We start from the raw sequence: 22,842 nt of genomic DNA on the forward strand, positions 1-22,842 counted from the left end.
GGTTGGCACAGGATAGAACGGCGTTTAGAGCTCTTGTACATAGGGTTGCTATGAGTTGCAAGCGACTCGATGGCACATAACAACATTGTTACGTGTCATCAAGTCAGACCAACACATAACTGACCCTACAGTGAGTTTTCAGATGCTGTAAATTGAATGGAAATGGAGATTGCCTGTGTTTCTTCCATGGAGCAATTAATGGTTCAAATCAATGCCTTTGGGTTGGCAGTGCAATTCCTTAACTCACAGGGCCACCAGAGGACCTTTTAGCTTCCCTAGCAGCCTTTTCTTCAGAAATGCCAGGACTGATCGTCACACCACTACGGTCATGGTAGAAGTTTCCATTCTTTATTTATAAACATTTTTTCACAGGTTTTTAGTTGAGTATAGCTTCATGAACAAATGGTATGTTGGGACCTTTATTTTTTAAGAATCCTACAAATTAAAACTTCACAGGAAAAGAAAGGATGCTCCTGACTTTAAGACATCAGCTTTATAGAATGATGTACATTGTGGGCAAATTTTTTAACAAAGGTTTTCCTATTAGATGCATATTCTTTTTGCTTCTTCATATCAAATCTTTCTTCCTTTACTTTTCTCCTTGCTGTCCGATCTTTCCTTGGATCTTGTCCTTTCACAATCAAAGCTGTTAAGAATTGCTTGTTTCTGTTTTATCTGTACTCAACCTGCATTCCACCTTTCCTGCCCCTGAAATAAGTGAACCATCCGTGCTGTCATTCTTGGGGTCACAGTGCCTGCATTGGGGCCTGACACACAAGGTTATTTCCTTGAATGTTAAGGCCCATCTCTCAAGGACTTAATTCCTACTATTAACCCTGATATCATTTGCATAATCTTTTTTTTTTCTTTTTACTGCCTCTAATATAAAACATGCTGTAATTTCTCATATTTGGAAGACGCTTTCCTGTGACCTTTCATCCAACTTCAATCTCCGTCACGATTTTCTTTCCCTCTTTATAGCAAAATGTCTCCCCCAAAAAAAGGCTAGATTTTCAGTCTCCACTTCCTTTCCTCACAGTCTCCTTTGAACCCGTTCCAGATGAACTTTTATCCCCAGCCCATTGATGAAATTGCTCCTATTAAATCCGCTGTTCACCTTCACATTACCAAACTTGCTCGTTGCTTCTTGGGTTTCTTCATACTCTGTAGTATTTGACAGTTTGTATTCTCTCCTCGGGAGACTCCTTACTTAACTTCCATGACATCACACCCCCGTGGTCTTCCTTCTCTGCACCAGTCATTGCTTCTTGGTCATTTCTTGGACCTGAAAATCCAAATGTTGGTTTAACTTTTGTGCTTCAACCTACAGTTTCACTGCTTGGGTGATCTCATTGTATCTCACAGGTTTAATTCTAGGCGTTAACATTTTCTAGCTCTGGCGGCCTAGTGGTAATAAGCTGTGCTGCAATCCTGAAGGCCCCCGTATTTCGAGGCCACCAGCTGCTCTGCAGGAGAAGGAAGTCTCCTCCCAGGTGATTAACTGCCTCTGAAAACCCACCGAAGGGTCAGCCCTGTGTCAGTTCCGACTCTGTGGTACACAACAACAACACAATGCAGACTCGGCATTTATCCACTCACTGTCCATCTCCCCTGAAATGTTTTATAGATATTTCAAAAATAGCCACATCTAAATATGCAATTTCTGCTTCCCTCTTTTCCTCACCTCAGTAAAGTCCTGTGACATCATTTGATTTAGTGTAAAATGTTGGGCACATCTTTAACTCTCTCTTTGTTTTTACATTCTCAACAAATTCTGTATATTGCTTGTTGCTGAATAACTCCCCAGATAGCTCCATTCAGATGTCATGTGACTACAGTATACTTATGGGGGGGTGGCTAAAGCATGGTGGAAATATGGTTATGAAGGGTAAAAGAAGGTGTTAGAAGGGACATTCTGTGCCTGTTGGCTTCACAAATAAAGATAATAGAAGTCATTGTAGAGTGAAGCTGAGGCAGGATTGCAAAGGAACAAATGTTAAGTGACAGCATTTGTCTTTATTATGTAGCTACTGGGAAACCACTGTTGTTTGTTGTTGGGTATCATCGAGTCAGAATTAACTCATAGCTGATGTCCAGAAAGTTTTCAGAGGCAGTTTATAGCACAAGAGGAGATTGTCCACCCTTTTCCTAAGGAGCAAGTGATGGACTTGAACCACATGCCTTTGGGATAGTAGCGCAGCTTTTTAGTCACTAGATAACTAGTGCTCTCTAGCACATTTTTTAGAAAGGAAATAATTTTATGAGTACGAATAAGCATCATATGTAATCTTTAGAACGTATTTTGGTAACATTTAAAACTTATTTATGATTTATCATCATTGACATAGAAAGACTTATCATAGATAAGTTATAGATATCACAGATAAAAGAGAAATTCTCTCTCTCTCTCTCTCACACACACACACACACACACACACACACACACACCCCAAATAGTTACACAGGAGGATTCTACTGAAGCTTTTCAAGTGAGTAATACAAATAGAGTTGTCACTGTTCCAGGGAGAAGAAAAAGAAAGAAAAGGTGTGATTTCTTGTTAATGAATTAATTTAACTTGATGCCAAAACCTGCATGTCAGAAGACTGCATGAAACAGAGCGGTAACTAGCCAGCCTCACTCATGAATGTTGGTATTAAAAGTCATAAATAAAACATGAGCCAACATTTAGCAGCTCATTAGAAGGTAAATATTCCCAAATCCATCTCAATTCATTCCGGTAGTATGTTGTTATTGTTAGGTGCTGGCGAGTTGAGTACAACTCATCGCGACTCTGTGAACAACAGATCTGAATCCTGTCCTCTTGTCGTCCACCCACATCATCTCTGACATACCCAAGCCTATCACTGCAGTGACTGTGTCAGTCCATCTTGTTGAAGGTCTTTCTCCCTTTCACTGACCCTCCACCTTCCCAAGCAGGATGTCCCTTTCCAAGGAATAGCCTTTCCTAGTAACATGCCCAAAGTGTGTGGGACAAAGCTTTGCCATCCTTGCCTCCAAGGACAACTCTTACTACCCTTTTTCCAAGACATATTTGTTTGTTCTTTCGGCTGTCCACTCAAGACTCTTCTCTAACAACATAACTCAAAGACATCAGTTCTTTCATTCTTACTCACTGTCCAACTCTGAAATGCTCAGCAAGTGATTGAAAAGATCATGACCTGAATAAAGCACACCTTGGTCTTCAAACTAAGATCAGTGCTCCTTAGCAAGTTAAAGAGGTCCCTGACAAGAGACTTTACCAGTGCAATGCTTCTGATGTCCTGACTGCTGGTACCAAGGGTGTTGACGATGGATCCAAGTAAGATGAAATTGTTCACAATTTCAATCTTTTCTCCATCTATCATGATGTTACTTATGAGTCCAGTGGAAAGGACTTTTGTCGTCTTAGTATTGAGATGCAATCCATATTAAAACCTGTAGTCTTTGATTTGCACCAAGCATTTTAAAGTCCTCTTCATTTTCAGCAAACAAGGTTGTGTTATTTGCATAATGCAGATTGTTGAATAGTCTTCCCCTGATTCTGATCCCACATTCTTCTTCATAGATTTCGGCTCACAAATTATTTGCTCAGTATATCGGTTGAATAGGTATGGAGAAAGCATACAACCTTGATGCAAGCCTTTCTTAATTTTAAACCATGCAGTGCTCTCTTGTTCTGTTCAGACAATAGTTTTTTGGACTAAGTATAGATTTTGTTAAGTGTCTGAGATTCCCAATCTTCTCAATAATAACCATAATTTCTTATGATTCATTCAGTCGAATGCCTTTTTATAGTCAATAAAACACAAATGCACATTCAGATACATTTACGATGGTAAATGTATAGATATTCAATTAGAAATTCTATTCATATGTTGGAAGCATGGGGAGCCTAGTGGCAAGAAGCTGCACTTCAATACCAAAGGCACGCAGTTCCAATCCACCAGCTGCTCTGCAGGAGAAGGATGGACAGTCTACTCCTGTGCGATTAACTACCTCCAAAACCCACTGGAGGGTCAGCTATGGGTTGACTCTGACTTTACGGACACAACAACAACAACAATCATATATTATTATATCACTGAAGCTGTAGAGAAAATTAGGTAATCACACCCATGTTGTTGCTATTGTTATGTGCTGTCGAGTTGATTGCAACTCATAGTGACCCTGTGTACATTAGCTCTGAACCCTATCCTATCCTGAGCCCATCTCGTTGTCTCTGACAGACCTAATCCATTTCTCCAGTCACTGAGTCAATCCATCTCATCCTGGGTCTTCCTCTCCTTTGCTGTCCCTCCATCCTTCCAAGCATGATGTCCTTCTCTGGGGACTGGTTCCTCCTGGGCACATGCTCAAAATATGTGAGACAGAGCTTTAAAAATTTTGCCTCCAGGGAGCAGCCTGGTTTCCCCCTCTCCATGACAGACCTTTTTGTTCTCCTGGCAGTCCATGGTGTGTTCGGCACTCTTCTCCAGCAGCACAACACAAAGACATCATTCCTTCTTCTATCATCCTTAGTTATTGTCCAGCTCTCTGAGGTATAGCAAGTAATTGCAGAGACCATGGCCTGCATCCGGCACACCTTAGTCTCCAGACTGACATCATTGATTTTCAGTACTCTAGCGAGGTTCCTGACAGACTTCGCCAGTACAATTTGTCTCAGGCTTCCCCAGTGCAATTTGTCTTTTGATTTCCTGATTGCTGGTACCAAGAGTGTTGATTGTGGAACCAAGCAAATGGAAATTTTTAACAATTTCAATCTCTTCTCCTTCTATCATGAAGCTGCCAATTGGCCCACTGGTGATTATCTTTTTAATGTTGAGCTTCAATCCCTATTGAAGACTACATTCCTTGACCTTCTGCAGCAAACACTTCATATCCATAGATAAGAAAAAAGTATTTAAGGACCATTCTTGATAAAATGTTTAATTGTTGTTGTTGTTATGTGCCTTCCAGGCGTTTCTGACTCATAGTGACCCTATGCACAACAGCCCTAAACCCTGCTCTATCCTGCGCCAACCACACTGCCTCTGACACACCCATCCCGATAGAATAGAAATAAGTGTTACTCTCATATCTTTCTCCACACCTATTCAGTCTATATGCTAATCAAGTCATTTGAGAAACTCGACTATATAAAGAAGAATTGGCATCAAGATTGGAGCAGGACTCAACAACCTGCATTATGTAGATGATAAAAGTTTGTTTTCACAAAGTGAAGAATATCAAAGACTACACCCTTAAATATTGTTTACATCTCAACATCAAGAAAACAAAGTCCTAATCTCTGGGTGAATAGGAGGCAAGATCATGATAGATGGAGAAAAGATTGAAGTTGTCAGTGCCTTAATTTTACTTAAATCCACAGTCAATATCCGTGGTAACAGCAGTCAAGAAATCAAAGGACAGTTGCACTGGGAAAATCTGCTGTTAAAAGCCTCTACCTAGTGTTAAAGAGCAAGGATGTCAGTTTAAAGACTAAGGTGTGCCTGATCCAAGCCACAGTATTTCCCTTTGTTTCTTACACATCTGGAAGTTAGGCAAGGAAGAAGGAAGACAGCAGAAAAAGTGACACCTTTGGATTGTGATGTTGGCAAAAGTATTGAATATCCTAGGGACTTTCAAAAGAAGAAACAAATCTTAGAAGACATGCAACCATGGTACCCATCAAAGGCAAGATGGTGAAAGTTTGTCTGAGATACTTTGGGCATGTTGGCAGGAGAGGCCAGTTCTTGATAAAAGCTGTCATAATGAGAAATTTCCTGCGACTCGACGGCACCTAACAACAACAACAATGGGAAATTTAGGAGGTCAGTGGAAGAGAGGAAATCTTCAGTTAAAACATAGGCTGACACAGTGACTGCAGCAGTAAAATCAAACATGGTGGAGACGGTGATGATGTCACAGAATGGTGGGGTGTTGTTCATAAGGTCTTTATGAGTCTTGGTTGACTTGCCAGAACCTAACTAAACATAGCTTAGTAAAACTTACCTGTCTTGACCGCAAAGCCAACAAAATGTTTCATGAAACATTCTCATTAGAATGAAGAATGAGACAGAGATATTCACCACCACCATTACCAATTCACATTGAACAGGAAGACCTGACCAGGACCGTGTTGTGTATTTCAAGAAAACAACCCCTTCTGGAAGAGATTAAAAGATGGAAATGGTTAAAGTTAGGTTGTCACATTTTTTAGTTGATGACCTTGTATATTTATAGTTGGTAAATATGGGAAATGAAATCTAAAGCTAGTAGGAAGACCCTCAATGAGGTGGATTGGCATAGTCCCTTCGACAGTGGCTTCAGGCATGGCAAGGATTGTGAGAATGTCACATGAATGTCATTGTTAGGAGCCATTAAATATGACCCATAATGACCCTGTGAACTACAGGTCTGAACCCTGTCCTATCCTGTGCCATCCTCAACATCTCTGACACGCTTGAGCCCGTTGCTGCAGTCACCGTGTCAGTCCACCTAGTTGGGGGTCTTCTCTTTCTCTGACCTTCTCCTATTCCAAGCATGATCCCCATTTCCAAAGAATAGCTTCTTTTAGCAACATGTCCAAAGTATGAGAGATGGAACTTTGCCATCTTTGCCTCCAAGGAGCACTCTGGCTGTACCTTTGCCAGGACATTACCTGTGTGTTCTCTTGGCAGTCCATGGGACACTCAGTACTCCTCTTCAATACCAAAGCTCACAGACATCAGTTCTTCTTCTGTCATCGTTATTCATTGTCCAGCTCTCAAACACACGACTTGGAATCATTTGGTTCTGTTTTTCACAGATCACGTCACTTGATGGCACCTTACAATAATGACAGAAATCCTGAGAAAGTATTTTAATTATCCTAATCAGATCATTTAGCCAAGTAGGATTCTGCAATGTGCTTACAATGCAAAGAAACATTTTGCTGCTGATATCTTCATACATTTTTAAATATGAAATGTGGCAATGTAGTCTATTGGGAAGAATTGTTTCTAACTATGTATTGTGCTTATCATCTAAATATTAAACATTTAAAAATACTACTCACACAAAAATACTACCTGCAAAGAAATGTAGTAATCCCCACAAAATATCTTTTTATTTAAACTGTAAAATGAATTAATATTCTGATACTGACTTTTTTTTTTATCTCTCTTCCTCCCTTCCCCGCCCCCCCCCCCCCCAACCTGGTGTGTGTGTACACCAGGTAGTAATACCAAAAAGCTTATTTGGGTAATAGAAGAAAGTTGGCTTTTAGGTGCCAAAACACTTCCTATGAGTTAATAAGGGTATTTCTCCAACTGCCTTTGTTGGAAGTTGTACTTGATGATGTGTTCATATCTTCAGGAAGACATTCACAAAGGCCCCATTGTCTCAGCAGAAAAGATGTCAGTCAGGAGTTACTCAAGCTTGTACATGAAATTCACCGGCAGAGATGAAATAAAAGGGGGTAGAGGGGTGAGGCTATACAAGGTTGATGTTAATGGCATTGATAGGAGCTGAAATTTTCTTTGCTGTTTTCTGTCATACTTGGAATTGGCATCTCAAATCTTGCCTTACGCCTCCTGGAAGTAAAATTTTTTAACTGAATAAGGTCTTTAAAGAAAGAAGAAGAGCAGTAGCCTTGCTGTTGTAGCTAGAAACGTTCAGAGGCTAATTTATCACCAATGGCTGAGAAGGCGGGTTTGGGACTGCTTTCCATCTGTCCGTGCTGTATGATGTGGGGTGAGGTGCTTCCCTCTGTGTCAGCTTCAGTATTCTCAGATGTGGAGAGATAGAAACCATATGTGCTCCTTTGCTCAGCACAGTCGTGGTTTACAGCTGCCGTCCTGTGTAATTATTCATTACACCCCCTTTGACTCTTATTTGATTCTGATACTGACACAATTACCCTCACCTATCTTGGAACGTTGTTGTGACGTTGAAGTGAATTAATGAATTCAAAACCCTTAGCACAGTACCTGGTGTATAGTTTATGTTTGGTTCATGATAATTAGTATTATTAGCAGCTTCCTTTCCCAAACTAGAGCTCAAAGGAAATTACGAATGAACAGTGCCTGGTATTATGATGACCGCTGTCTCGTCCTTCTAGTATTTTGTCCATTCAATACAGCTTCCTTCCTAAGGCAATGAATTTGAGGTTTCAGTAGCTACTAAAATAGGCTCTAATGACTGTAGCTTTACAGATTAATTGTATGTAGAAATCCCAATTGGCTGTTCTTACTGACTTTTCATATTAGTTGAATACTTTATAACAGCTTGATAATGGTTTCACAAAGGATTTAATTGTCCACAAGAACTCCCTGATGAAGTTAGTATTTTAAGAATAATCTATAATTGTTATCATTATTATTATTTTAATGTTCTGGAAGCTGAAGTAGGTCACGTTGCAGGAAGCACATCTGGGCTGATGGTGAATACAGGACTTCTAACTTTATCTTCTGTTTCTTTGCCTTGTTGGTTAAATAAAAGAACTGGGTTACTAAGTTACCCAAAATTCTTCTCGTCATACCCACTGTTGGCTGTCTTATTCCATGCTCATTTCATCTTTGACTTGACATTCATTCACCCATCCTTCCTCGCAGCTGCCCCCCCTGCATTTATGTTTCGCTTGGTCTCAGCACATAGGTACCATCTAAAACACATTTCTGATGACTCTCACTGTCCTTGTTTTCTCTTGAGTCTCAATGAGTGACTCATTTCAAGACACGGTGGGAAGGCCAAAGATTCTATGTGGGTTCCAGTGTGGCACCCTGTTCCTCTGTCATTCCAACAAAAGGGGGGGGGGGATCCCAGCTCTATCGTTGGCAGGACTTTGTGCACGCAAACCGCTGGAGGGCTCTACTGTCCTGTCGGGTCTTGCTTGCACGCATCTTGTCCCGGCGCAATGAGGTATTTATTACATGTATCTGCCTTCTGTCTTAGGTGGGTTGGAGACACAACATCCTTGTCTTTTTGCACTATGTTTTTCTAACATGAAGGACACAAATGCAAGAAAACCTTGTGGCCATATCACAGAGTATGAAGAAACTATCACTGAGAGATTAAGTCACATGCTTAAAATTTCAGAGCTATTAAATACTGAAACCAAGATCTCTCTCTCAAAAAAATGGGTTTATTCAGGCATAATTAACAGTAAAACTACACTTATTATGTACAATTTGATAAGTGTGTGTGTGTGTGTGTGTGTGTGTGTGTGTGTGTGTATTTAGGTAAAACCTTTGCTGTAATCAAGGTTGTGATCCATTTATCACTCCTAAACATAAAATCTGATCCAGGCTACAGTCTTCTCAAGTACGTGCTATGCATCGTAGAGTTGGACAGTGAATAAGGATTAGAGAAGGAGAATTGATATCTTTGAGCTGTGGTGCTGGAGAAGAGTATTGAATATACCATGGACTGCTAGGAGAACAGACAGGTTTGTCCTGGAGAAGGTGAAGCCAGAATGCTCCTCAGAGTCAAGGATTCTGAAGCTTTGTCTGACATACTTTGGACATGTTGCAAGGAGGGACTGGTCCTTAGAGAGGGCTATCATGTTTAGGAGAGTGAAGGGATGGTGCAGGAGAGGAAGACCCTCGATGAGATGGATCAGTTTTGTGAGTGGAGTGGTGGGAATGAGTGTGTTTGAGACAGCGAGGTTGGCACAGGATAGAACGGCATTTAGGGCTCTTGTACATAGGGTCGCTGTGAGTCGCAAGCGACTAGATGGCACATAACAACAACAAACATAAAATAAGTATTTAAATCCAGATGTATGACCCTGAAGCCCATGTTTTCCCTTCAATAATGAGTGCTTGGGGAAAAAGGACCTTTGCTGTAACTTCCTCCTAACCATTTTCTTGTAGAGATTGTTGAATTGAGGAGATATTTTGAAGGAATTTTTTTTTACAACTCAGTTATCCATTTGTAGAGGGATGGATAAATGATGGGTTCAATATATACGCCTGTCTATTGCATTGTTCACGCAGACAGGCTGTGTCCAGGATTTCATGCAGCCGACAGATCAATAAGATATACCCACTGGCATCATTTATCTGTGCAGGAACCAGACACTAGACACAATTATACAGTGTGGCAGATTGGAAACTATTATTACTTATAGAAAACAAAGCATAAATAATAACAGAAACTTAAAAGAAGAAAAATTGTTGCTGTAGTTAGGTGCTGCTGCATGGATTCTGACTGATCCCAAACCCATGTACAACAGAATAAAACGTTACCCAGTCAGTCCTGGACCCCCCTCACACACTTCTTGCTGGGTTTGAGTCCACTGTTGTATCCTCTGTGTCAATCCATTTCACTGTGAGTCTAACCCAAAGGCCAGCTTACATCTCCAGCAGTTCGAATCCACCAGCCTCTTCTCAGGAGAAACAGGGACAGTCTCCTCCCACCTTGGAAACTCTGTGAAGAATTGTTCTGAGTTGAGACTAAATTCATGGCATTGAGTTGCGATGGATCATTCGAATGGAGTGTTGTTATATCTTCGTGAATTGGATGAATCTTATATTCAGTGAGACAACAGGGATGAGTTTTAGAAACAGTAAGTGAATGACTAGCATGATAAAGAGCATGAAATAATTTTTATAAAGGTCAAAGAGATTTACACATCAAGTTTTATTCACGCTCATTGCAGTCAAGTCTGAACTAGCTCATAGCTGACCCTCCAGCAGGTTTTAGATCCTGTGAATCACATGGAAAGAGATTGCCTGTCATTCTCCCTCACAGGAGACGGTGATTTTGAACAGCCCCCCACCCTGCTTTCAAACAGCCCTCCCTCCCCACTATGACACAGAAGCACCAAATATCTAATTTAGACATAGTTATGTATGTACACACAAACACACTGTAGTTTTTACTGTAGTAAAAAAGTAAAAGAGTGATTAACACAAAAGCCAGCATAGTATTTACCTCTATGAGGGAGCTCGAGTTGCTTAGTAGCAAGGAATTGCACTGCCAACACAGAAGTGCTTGGTTCGAATCTAACAGCTGCTCCACAGGAGAAGGATGGACAGTCTCCTTCTGTGCAATTTACTGCCTCTGAAAACCTGCTGGAAGGTCAGCCATGGTTCAGTTCCAACTCGATGACACACAACAACAATTTATTTACCTCTGGGAGGTGGAATGAGGAAATGGAATCTCGAAGTCAGGATGTGATCGTGGAGGTAAATCTAGGGCGTGGGTTGAGTAGTGAGTTCTCCAGTGCTGATGTTGTTAGGTGCCATTGAGTTGAGTACAGCCCTTAGCGACACTATGAACCGTTGTCCTGTCATGTGCCATTCCCATACTTTCCGACACACTAGAGCAATACTGATGAGGATATGCTGTATCGTTTTTATACTTTCCGTATCAGTTTAGATAGGTTTGTACATAGGGTTTTCAATACAAACCTATCTAAACTGATTCAGTGACTGGGGTAATCAGGATGGGTATATCGGAGACAGTGCGATTGGCACAGGACAGAGCAGAGTTCAGGGCTGTTGTACATAGGGTCACTATGAGTCGCAAGCTACTCGACAGCGCATAACAACAACAACAACATCAGTTTAGATACATTCTAAATTCCTTATTTTGAGGAAATATTTACTTAATAGCAGGTAGTCTAGATCCAAAGTGTTCTCATGCAACATGCTAAGTTTAAGAGCCCTTGATCAAGTGTTTAGAACTGGGATAAACAGATACATATACTGAGTAGGAGAGAAGAATGACTGGTATTATTTTATTATGTGAATGTGGAAGCCGCCCTGGAGCCCTAATTGAATTACTGGCTGGGCCAGAAGCTATGTTTCTATATTGATCCCTTTCTTCTACCACGTCCCCTCTTAATTATTGGCATTGTCACTGTTAGCTTCTAGGTCAGGCTTGGTAGGTTTTAGAGGAAGATCCAGAAATAAGCCAGACAATTTCATCTCTTTAAAAATCACATGAAGAAGAAGATCTTTAAAAAGACTCCATAGGTTATGCCACTTTAGAAAACTGTCTAGGAGCTTGAAAACCAAAAGATATGTCGTTCTGGAAGGAGAAAAACAGAAAGCTGAGCGAGTGTTCTGCAAAAAGGGCTGCACTGTGCGCTTAACCTGTGCTCTAAATAGATCTATAGGTGTTCGTGACATCTATTTTCATGTAATGATAAGTAAATAAATGGTGAGGTTAGCTCTGAATATAACTAGGTTTTCTAATTTTAAAAAGTTATAGCAAATTATTGGGGGTGGGGGACACAGGGGAGATAACAGGAAACAGGGCTAATTTGTGGTTCATAGCTAATCCTATTAGGAAAGCCTGGCTGTTCGGACAAGGAACGCACCCTTCAGGCCCCACCGTCCATCTGGCGAGGGCTTGTCTGATTTCCAGGCCAGACTTAATAGCCGCCAGCATGCAGCAAGACAGCCAGTGTCCAGAAACCACAGAGGAACTGTTGGTGTTTACAGTAGCGATCCCCCTTCTAAATTAAGCAATTTGACACAAGGAATTGTGATTCTTTTGGTTTCTATTGTGACTCACCTTTTTTTACAGGATCAAGGGGTGGGATATTGATGAAGATTATCAACCAATTGACAAGATTCAAAACTGCTTTCAGTTGTGAAAGGAAGTCACTTTAGAGCTCGATCCAGGCATGGGGGGGGATGTAAATCATCCTCCATTCACGTGAATTGTAAATGACACAGCGAGAATGCTGAGCACACTGGTTTTCATTCTGAAATGTAGTATGTTCTAAGGACCCCTGGTGTTGCAACAGCTAAAGCACTAACCAAAAAGCGGGCCTGCTCTGCAGGCAGAAGACTTGGGAGTTGACTTCTGCTTCAGCCTTAGAAAACCTGTGGCATATCTGCCCTGCCATACAGGTTTCTGTGCATCAGAAACAACTCTACTGTCATGGGTTTAAGTTTTGGGTTTTATAGTGCTCTTACCACTACACCAGGGACCTCACGTGTCTCAGTGGTATCCGGCTGCTCCAAGGGAGAAAGATGAACAGTCTCCTCCTATGCCATTTACTGTCTCTGAAAACTCACTAAACAGTCAGCTATGAGTCAGTTATGATTCGGTAGTGGCTCTACAATCAACAGTCTTGGCACCAGCAGCCAGGAAATTAAAAGACGAATTGCACTGGGAAAGACTGCTTTGAGGGACCTCTCCAGAGTACTGAAGAGCAACGATGTCAGATTAGAGACTGAGGTGTGCCTGATACAGGCCATGGTCTTTGCAGTTACTTGCTAAGCATCAGAAAGCTGGACAATGATTAGGGATAATAGAAGGTAAGTTGATGCCTTTAAGCTGTGGTGCTGGAGAAGAGTATTAAATATACCATGACTACTAGGAGAACAAACAGGTTTGTCCTGGAGAGAGTGAAGCCAGGCTTCTTCTGGGAGGCAAAGATTCTGAAGCTTCCTTTGACATACTTTGGACATGTTGTAAGGTGGGATCAGTCATTGAAGAGGGACGTCATACTTGGGAGGGTGGAGGGACAGCTCAGGAGATGAAGACCCTCAGTGGGGTGGATTGATTCAGTCACTGGGGTGATGGGGATAGGTGTGTCAGAGACAATAAGATTGTCATGGGATAGAGCAGGTTTTAAGGCTGTTGTGCACAGAGTCACTATGAGTCACAGGTGACTGGACGGCACATAACAACAATAACAACAACCACTATAATCTTTTGAATCTTTAAAAAGAGTCCTGTGATTCTTAGACATGTACTTGGCAGGGGTGGGGAGGGATTTAATTTGAAACAAAAAACCCAATTACTTATTGTAAATGCTGCCAAGTTGTTATTTTATCAATTTAACAAGGGGGAACTTTGAGGCCAGGTTTGAGTCTCCCACTTAGGATCTTTTCAAAATGCTGAAAATGAGCTGTAGGAGCTCTGGTGGCCTAGTGGTAAGGAACTGTGCTGCCAACCCAAAGGCAGGTGTTTCAAATCCCCCGGCTGCTCTGTGCAAGAAGGATGGGCAGTCTCCTCCTGTGCGACTTACTGCCCCTGAAAACCCACTGGAGGGTCAGCTGTGAGTTTGTTCTGACTCAGTGGCACACAACAACAACAGCAACAATAATGCCGAGAAGGTTAAACAGAGTCACACTGGCTCTAAAGCCGCTGTGCAGGGTCAGAACTACAACGGCAGTTAATAAATGGTGAGTCTTAAAAAAAATAAATAAATAAAAATAAAAAAATAAATGGTGAGTCTTGTAAGTAAAATTCTGAAATAGTATTCTGTGGAATTTAGATGTAAAAAATTAGCTTTTCTGGGTTCCTTCTCCCTGCACCTTCTTTTATTAATTCAATAAATATTTACCAAGTGCCTACATTATGCTAGACACTAATCTGTAAGCTAAAAAAAAAGAGAGAGAACAAAAGTTTTGGAGAATATATACTTATATACTTGTATTTTTATATACTTTTATTCTTAATATATACTTATATTCTTCCCACCTATTTAATCTGTATTCTGAGCAAATAATTTGTGAAGTTAGACTCCTATATGGCATAAGGGTTGGAGTAAGACTCATTAACAACCTAAATTATGCACATGATACAACTTGCTTGCTAAAATGAGGAGGACCTGAAATGCTTTCTCTAGAGGATCAAAGACTACAGCCTTCAATATGAATTACATCTCAACACCAAGAAAACAAAGGTCCCTACCACTGAGCCAGTAGGTAGCAACATAATGATAGATGGAGAAAAGATTGAAATATCAATGGATTTATGTTATTTGGATCCACAGTCAACTATAAGCTGGGTACCAGCAGCCAGGAGATAGGAGATGTATTGCTGTAAGCAAGTCAACTGTCAGGGACCTCTCCAAAATACTAAAAAGCAATGATGTCAGTTTGAAGACTGAAGTGTGCCTGATTCAGGCCACAGTCTTTTGAAATAACTTTCTATACTTCTCAGAGCTGGACAATGAGTAAAAATGACCAAAGAAGAACTGATGCCTTTGAACTGCGGTGTTGGAGAACACTGAGCATCCCATGGATGGCCAAAAGAATAAATAGGTCTGTGTTGGGAAAGGTGCAACCAGAAGATAGTGTTTTTTCATTCTTGGAAATAAGGATGGCACAGCTCATCTCTCGTACTTTGGACGTGCTGCTAGGAGAGTCTATTCCTTGGAGAGGGATATCATGCTTGGTACCATTCAAGGTCAACAAAAAAGAAGACCCTCAAGAAGGTGGATCGACTCCAGTGTGTCAGAGATGATGAGGATGACACAGGAGAGGACAGGATTCAGGTCTGCTGTTCATAGGGTTGCTATGAGTCATACTCTACTCTTTTGACAGAGCCTAACAATACCGTGTACAGATATCAAGAAGTATGACATACACGTAAACTGATTGTACTAAACACTCACTGTCAACAGCTTGATTCCAACTGACAGCGACCCTCAGTTGGGCTTCCACACTGTCAGTCATAACAAGAGGAGTCCGTCCATCTTTCCTCCCCTGAGCTGTTGATGTCCATGCCTTTGTGCAGCCTTTGCATCTTGCAGCTCACCACCTGCTACACTAGAAAGCAGGGGAAGGTGATAGAAAATGTTGGGAAGAACTTGAAATTCTAAGAGATTGAACAGATAAGAACTCAACAAGAGGAGGAGAGGACTGAGACAGTGGATGCAGCAAAAAGGTTCCAGGCCAACAGTGATTGTGAGAATAGTACAGGATCAGGTAGCGTGGCCTTCTGTTGTACCTGGAATCTCCATGAACCAGGGGCACCTCGACGGCATCGGTGACAATGACAACATGAATGAGTGTCTGAGGAAGGAGCATCTCAGGTGCCTTTGCGAATAGCAGGTGCAAAAGCCCTGAGTCTGGAGTGTGCTACATGTGAAAGCTGCTGGTTATGCTCACATTAGACTGTAGTCTGGTGAGCAGGAGTTAAGCTTTAGGAAGTATTGTTAGAATTACGAAAATGTGACATGGAGACAGTAAGTGAACACATGAGGTTGAGGAAATGATGCCAGTAGACTCGCTTCATGCAAAATTGCCACACCTCTTCTCTTCAATTTATTCTCTGAAAGCTTACTTGCAAATCACAGGAAAATGAAATGCAATAAAATAAGATATACCTGTAGTAGGAAATGAAGTCAGAAGGATAATGGTGGGACAAGTTAGAGTATCTTGTAGGTCAAAATAAGGGTTTAAACAGAGGGGTGAGGATGGTCAGGGGTGTGAGGGATTAATCACAGAGTCACACAATTTGATAGGTGGAGGGAGGGGTGGGTAAAGGAAAGGGGAAAAATCAGGTGTGAAAAACAGTGTATATGAGCTTTGTAAGTAAACCGGTATAAAATAAAAAAAATATTTAAAATAAAATTCTAGGAAGAAAAGTGAGAAAAATAGAAATATTTGCGGTTAGTTACAACTGACATTTTTTATTGAGAAGAGGTTCTCTAACTTAAGATTTCCCACATGGCTGAATCTTAAGCGTTATTGGTGGGGAGAATCTAAAAAAAAATTTAATAGATCAATGGCATGATTCAGCTTATATTTCAAAAGGATCCTCTGGCTGTTTTGTTGAGAACAGACTTGGGTAAGAGAGGAGTGAGGGGGGCTGTTTTGTAAAGGCGGACTGTGTTAACAGTCCAGAGCAGTGGAATACCCATCTTAATGGAGTAATTGTGGTGTGGTCTGCCAGTGGGATGTTGGAATTCTTCCTTTCAGTGCAGTATGGATCAGCCCAGAGCGGGATGGAAACCAGATCCTCCTGGAAGTCATGCCATCCCGGTTTGTTCTTTGCCTTCAGTAAAGCCTGGCGCTGTTTAGCAGTGCCATTTGTTTAGAGCTTTATCTGTGCCCTGTTTGTCTGGGAAATTGTCTTGGAAGAGAAGGAGTACTTTATCAAATGGATTCCCTTTGTCACTGTCATACTGGAGAATCCCCGCAGCAAGAGAGGCTACAGTGGTTTACTGTTCCAGGGTGATCGCTATCGATTCGGACCCTGCCAGTCAGCTAAAGAAAAGTAGGTTACTGGGCTGATGAGCGCCCCTGAGATGTGCACTCAGTAGACAGTGCTTCACCTCTTACCCCGGGGCAAGCATCACGAGGCCTGGAAACCTGCTCCGCAGGACAAAACATGCTCTGCAGGACAAAGTGCCTTCACCCTGAGGCTTTTCATTTCAGTCTTAATGTGGTTGAAAATGTATTTCTTTGTTTATATCAGAAAACCAAAACAACAACCTCTTAACCTACTAGGTTGTCATTCTGACTGATTTCTCCACTTGCACCATCAGGAAGCTCTCTGATAGAAGTAGTTTTAATTTATATGTGTGTACCGGTAGTTTAAGGGACCTCTGATGGCCTAGAGGCAATCCCTAAGACACACAGTTTGAGGCCACCAGCTGCTCTGCAGAAGAAAGATGGGCAGTCTCCTCCCCTGCGATTTACTACCTCTGAAAACCCGCAGGAGAGTTCCTCCCATGGAACTCCTGTGGGTCTGTTCTGACTCCACGGTGCACAGCAACAGGCAGTACCTTAAGGGTAGTGGTTGTACGCACTGACTCCAACTCATAGAGACCACACGAGACGCAGAACTGCTTCGTAGGCTCTTCTTGGTTATAATCGTTATGGAAATAGAACATAAAGGGTTGTGGGGTTTGTTTGTTTTTTTTCCACACAGAGCTTGGTGGCTCCATCTTTCAATTGGAACCTAAATAGTTACGCACATACACCAACAGGGCTTCTTAAGGATTACTACTATTGCTTACTGCAGCAGATTCTAACTTATAAAGGCCTGTCGGAATTCCCACTGTAAACTTTAATAGGAAGAGACTGCCCATCTTTCTCCTCCAGATCTGGTGGATTCAAACCACACTAGCAGCAAAGCAGGGTACAGATACAGACTCCACCTTACCAGAGCTCCTCAACCTAAGGGGTGGAGGAATATGTGCTGAAGGTCAAGCTTACCATTAGACAGAGAAGACGCCGGAAAGAGTGCAGTTAATATCAGTATGGTTTGGATGGCTTGGTGGGTACTGCTGGGTCAAAATTCCCCTTGTCTTTTAAGAGCCCACTTCAACTGGAACATAACAATTGTAGCAAACATTAATGGATATAGGGTAATTTTTTTTGTATTAAAACACCAGTGATAGAAATTGAGCTTATCACTTTTTTCAATACATTTTTCCTTAGGTAGGAAAGAAACTTTATTATTTACATATTTTTTTTTTTGTCTTTAGAGTATAAAGTAAAAACTTTGAGATAGTACATAACTTCTTTTCTACATTCAGATCTACATTAGCTGTATTTTCAGGCCTTTATCATCTTTAGATTCCTTGCAGTAAGGGGAGGGGTCAAGTATTTGGCAACGCTTTATTTCACTTTTCTCAAGTCACGGTTACGTGACCACCGCTTTCTCAACCATGATACATGACAGTTCTAAACACTTCCCATATAAATCTCTTCCCCTTAAATCCCAGCTGTGAGCTTGTGAGATACGGAAGGTGGCAGAATCAGCCCAGTTTTGCAGTAAAGGGGTCACTTGACTGATAGTGTCATATACACAGACTCAGGTCTTCAGATTCTTAGCCTGGAGCCCAGTCCCAACACCAGTTCATTGTCATTTGCTCTCGTGTGGCCTCTCAGATGTGTGGAGCTCTCTTGGTTATAGAATAAATAGAGATTTTTGCAGTCTGAGGGATTTAGTGGTCACAGTAGACAGCAATGACAGTACTTTTTCTAAGTGCTTGAATTTTCTTACAGACTTCAGTAAGGTTGCCTTTGTGTGTGTCCTCTTTGAAATGTGCAATAAATCCGGAAAGGCACACACATGTTCTTCTGAAATGGAGAAATCCTCCAATGCGTACAGGCAAAAGTGAGCTGTCAGAAGTCAGGACAGTCAGTCCCTTCCACTGGAGCGTGTGGATGGGGGGGATGTGAATCGATCTGGCTGCTGGTTACACAAAAGTGCCCCTAGGGACAGTTAATTGAGTTCTCTTCTTCTCCAGAAACTCATTTAAAATGCTTTCTTTTTATAAGCGGTAGCTCAGTGTAAATGCTTTAAGCTTGTAAAACTGTTGTTAGTTATTTATTGTCTATTATGTGTTGCCAGAAGAGCTGTTGTTACACGGTTATTGTCTTTTACACACCACCGTTTCCCTACCACAGTCACTTACTCTTTGTTATTGTTGTCGTTCCCAGCCATGCTGCTTTTCTTTTGAGTTCTGAGAATTTCCTTGTTACAGAGTCAGTTGATGGGGTCTTGTGAAATCCATCATAAAAGGATTGCTAAAACAACTTTCTCACTTAAGCTCGCTAAGGCATTCTGGGAAGCACGGTATTGAAGAAGGGCCCTTCAGTTGGGATGTTAATCTGTATCAGTGCAGAAACTGCTAGCAGTGTTCCCATGGAATTCTGATAAGGTCCAGCACAGAGCTTTTGTCAGCGTCTTATAAATTTAACAATTTCACGCTGATTTTTCCTCCCCATATAAGTGGGTTTCAGAAAAGCACAAATAGTTGAGCAACAACCACTATTTCATTTCAGAAATGCTCCTTGAGGTCAGAGCCTAAAAGAAATAAGATTGAAACTAGAAATAACTTTGAGCAAAGCAAAATTTTAATAAGAATAGAAGTGATGGCACAGCCGTGGTGTTTCTCAGAGCTGTAGTGTTGGACTGAATTCACAGGCTTTCAGAAATATGGGAAAGACAGGAAGAATTTACAAGATTTTACAGGTCAGCAGAACCATTTGTGGTCTTTATCTTTTAGAGCTCCAGGCCAATGTGAATCGTGTATATTATGAGTCATGTTCATATATAAGTCTGGTGTTTTGAGGTGTTTCTTGGGGGGTTTGTTTTTTTTTTTAAAAAAAAAATTACTTACCTCTCTGGCTTTTTCTTTCTTTTCCTCCCCTGCAGTGTTCTGTCTCGTCATCAGAAGAGGAGAGAGTCATTTCCATCAGAAGACCTAAAACTCCAACCTCAAGTGACTTCGACCTTAATACTCACACGAACTGGACCAAGTCCCTTCCGTTGCCAACCCCCGAAGAGAAGATGCGGCAGCAAGCCCAGATAGTCCAAGCTGATGTGGTTCCTATTAACGTAACTGGTAGGCTTTCTATTCAGTCAGGGACAAAATGTACTTGGGAGAAAGAAACACTCTTGGATTTTTGTGTATTATATGCTCTTGGCATTTCATTTCTGTTGACACAGTGGTGGTCTGACTTCCTGACCTCTGTTTACTGAAGGCAGTACTAAAACATGTATGTGTGTGAGCGCGCAGTCTATTTCAGATTGCCTGAGAGATTAGAAGACTCCATCACCAAAGATTGGTGCTAGGCACTTTGATTATTCAACCATTCATCTCAAAAAAAACCTAAATTTATTTGCTGTTTTAAAGATATTATAATTGTGTATGAGCAATTGCTGAATATATTAAAAATTTTACTCCAGTATTATCCATACACATTAAACAACACATAACCATTTTGTAATATTTCTAAGGGATAGATTTTCTTAAGTTCACATTAAGTGAAGGGAGCTCTGGTGGGCTAGTGGCAAGAAGCTGCACTGCAATCCCAGAGGTACATGGTTCAAATCCACCAGATGCTCTGCTGGAGAAGGAGGGGCAATCTCCTCTGTACCAGTCACATCTGATTTGATGGTACACACATACAAAATAAATAATAAAGTTTAAAAAAATATTAAGTGAATGTGAAGGTAAAACCACATTCAAAAAGATGTAAGATGAAGAAAAACTTATATTCCTAATTTTAATTCTAAAACCATCAAGTAAAAATTCTTACAAGATGTAAAATTTTTAGAAAATACTATTAGGCCAGGATGTGATTGTTAATGACCAAACATGAAATTCCTGTTCTTTTGAAATACTATGTTCATGCTTGGCTCAGCTGTGATAATTAACATGAGAAATAACAAAATACATAAATCTCAAAAATGATCTTTTAGAAACTTAGAAGACCTGCTAAAAAAATAGCAAAATTGTCCTTGCTTTATCACTTGTATAGTCTGCAGAAGAGTAGGGCCAGCAATTTGTAGAGTGTACAAAGTATAGCTTCAACCCTTAGAATGGGATTTCAAGACAGATAGATGACTAATCACCGGAGAGTCAGCTATGAGTCAGTTCTGACTCTATGATACACACAACAACAGTCATCTGTAACAATCAGTCCATGTACAAGATAATTCCTGAACGTAAAAATATTAAGAGAATAGTAAAGGCAAATTTGCATTAAAAACTGGCCTGAAAACTTGGAACATTTTTGCTGAGCTTAATTCTAAGGCTATTGCTATAGACTGCGGTCAGTGAGGGGAATTTTTTGCCTGGTGGATGTCACTGGTGAACTTATAAGGGAATAATAATATTTTGGTAGTTATTGAATATTTTAAAAAAACACAACAATCCATGAACTTACATTTAGAAGTCATATTTTTTAACTCCATAGAAGTTATCATAAATAGCTGCATGAGGCATTTTAAATTTTGTGTGCCTTTTTCCACATTTTCCCCGTAAGTCTTAAAGAAATAATGAGGCATTTTCATTAATTTGCTTTAAAAAAGAGCATTGTTGGTCTTTTAAATGTGTGTTCCTTTGCTCACATACTCAAGACTGTAATGATTTTGTAGCTATGTCATAAAACAACTACAATTTTTATTGATATATTAAATATATGAGTCCCTATTTCCTGAAAGAACATTAATTATATTATTTGATTAAATGCAGAAGTGTAATTACATTATGTATGATTAAATGCCTCAGACATAATGTTATAAGATAAGACAACTGTGTGAGGAAATGTGATAATCCTTAATGGAATCAGGATAAAATGCATTATGGTGAGATTAGGAAGTTTAAAACACAGCAACTAGAATTTCAAGGATAAAGGATTATTTGCAATGATATATATGGTCACAGCAGAACCCATTGTATTATTTCTTTGAGTTTTACTTTGCTCCTGTTTAATGACTAAGTGGATGTAAATTACATGGAACAGGTGAATACACATGAAAAGCCATTGAGAAGCATTTAAAAAGAGGCCTTTAGAATACCACAAGAGAAAGGCAAATGACAGTCAAGAAATGAGCAGTATATACTATGTCAAAATATTAATTACTTTTGACTTTCTACCACTTTGAAGGAAAGTATGGATTAAATATAATAGCTGATTATATATTTATTGATCCATGTTCTGCAGCTCTGCAGAACCACACATGGACACAGATATTTCTTAAAGGGATAAGTTTTCCAAATAGTCCAATGTAAAGAAGCATTAAAAATAAAAATTTCCATTTAGGTGGTTATAAAACCAGTATAAGTTTTACTGATTCCTGCTCTTTATAAATTTGTAAAGTTTGAAAGATTTTTTAAAATAAAAATGTCACTTTCTGCAGGGAATCGTCATGGCTTCATGTACTTGAATGAGCATGGATGCTGCACTTTGATTTTCAATAATACTCAGCAACAAAAATGCCAATAAATGGATCCTTTCTGATCCAGAATTAAGTCTACCAGGTGTAAAGGTGTCGAGCATTAAGGCAGAAAGCTTCTGGCTTAGAAATAGACTTGACCCTGGTAGTTTTATTCCTGTAGGGAGTTAAAATATTTGAAGGGTTGAAGGTATAAAGTGTGCCTCTCATTTGCCATCTTGGATTATAAGTCTTCCAACTTAGAAGATGAGAATAGTGAATATCCAACTCAAACTGTTTTTGCAACTTTGTCCTAAAGTTGGAGTCGACCAGCTTACTCTAAATAGGAAACACGACTAGTAATGCCATTTCTCAGTGCGAGGGAATGAGTCGCTTCCTTGCAGGTCAACAGATATTACTGAGTAACTGCTTTTGTGGCAGGCACTGAGCAGAGAGCAGCCAGGGATACCAAAGTGTGTGAATCGTGACACTTCCCTCAAGAA

At 40.5% G+C, this 22,842-nt stretch overlaps 1 protein-coding gene across 1 annotated transcript in view; it reads left to right on the top strand.

Moving 5' to 3' along the window:
- Positions 1 to 22,842, top strand: part of NHSL1 (NHS-like 1) — a 112,190-nt gene that overhangs the window by 67,777 nt on the left and 21,571 nt on the right. The window contains exon 4 of the mRNA XM_006885002.1: positions 19,832 to 20,021. Within this exon, the coding sequence (XP_006885064.1) occupies positions 19,832 to 20,021 (190 nt within the window). The remainder of the gene's footprint in view (positions 1 to 19,831; positions 20,022 to 22,842) is intronic.

The sequence above is a fragment of the Elephantulus edwardii genome, unplaced genomic scaffold (assembly GCF_000299155.1).
Source record: "Elephantulus edwardii isolate Elephantulus edwardi_28Jun2011 unplaced genomic scaffold, EleEdw1.0 scaffold00039, whole genome shotgun sequence".
NCBI lineage: Eukaryota > Metazoa > Chordata > Mammalia > Macroscelidea > Macroscelididae > Elephantulus > Elephantulus edwardii.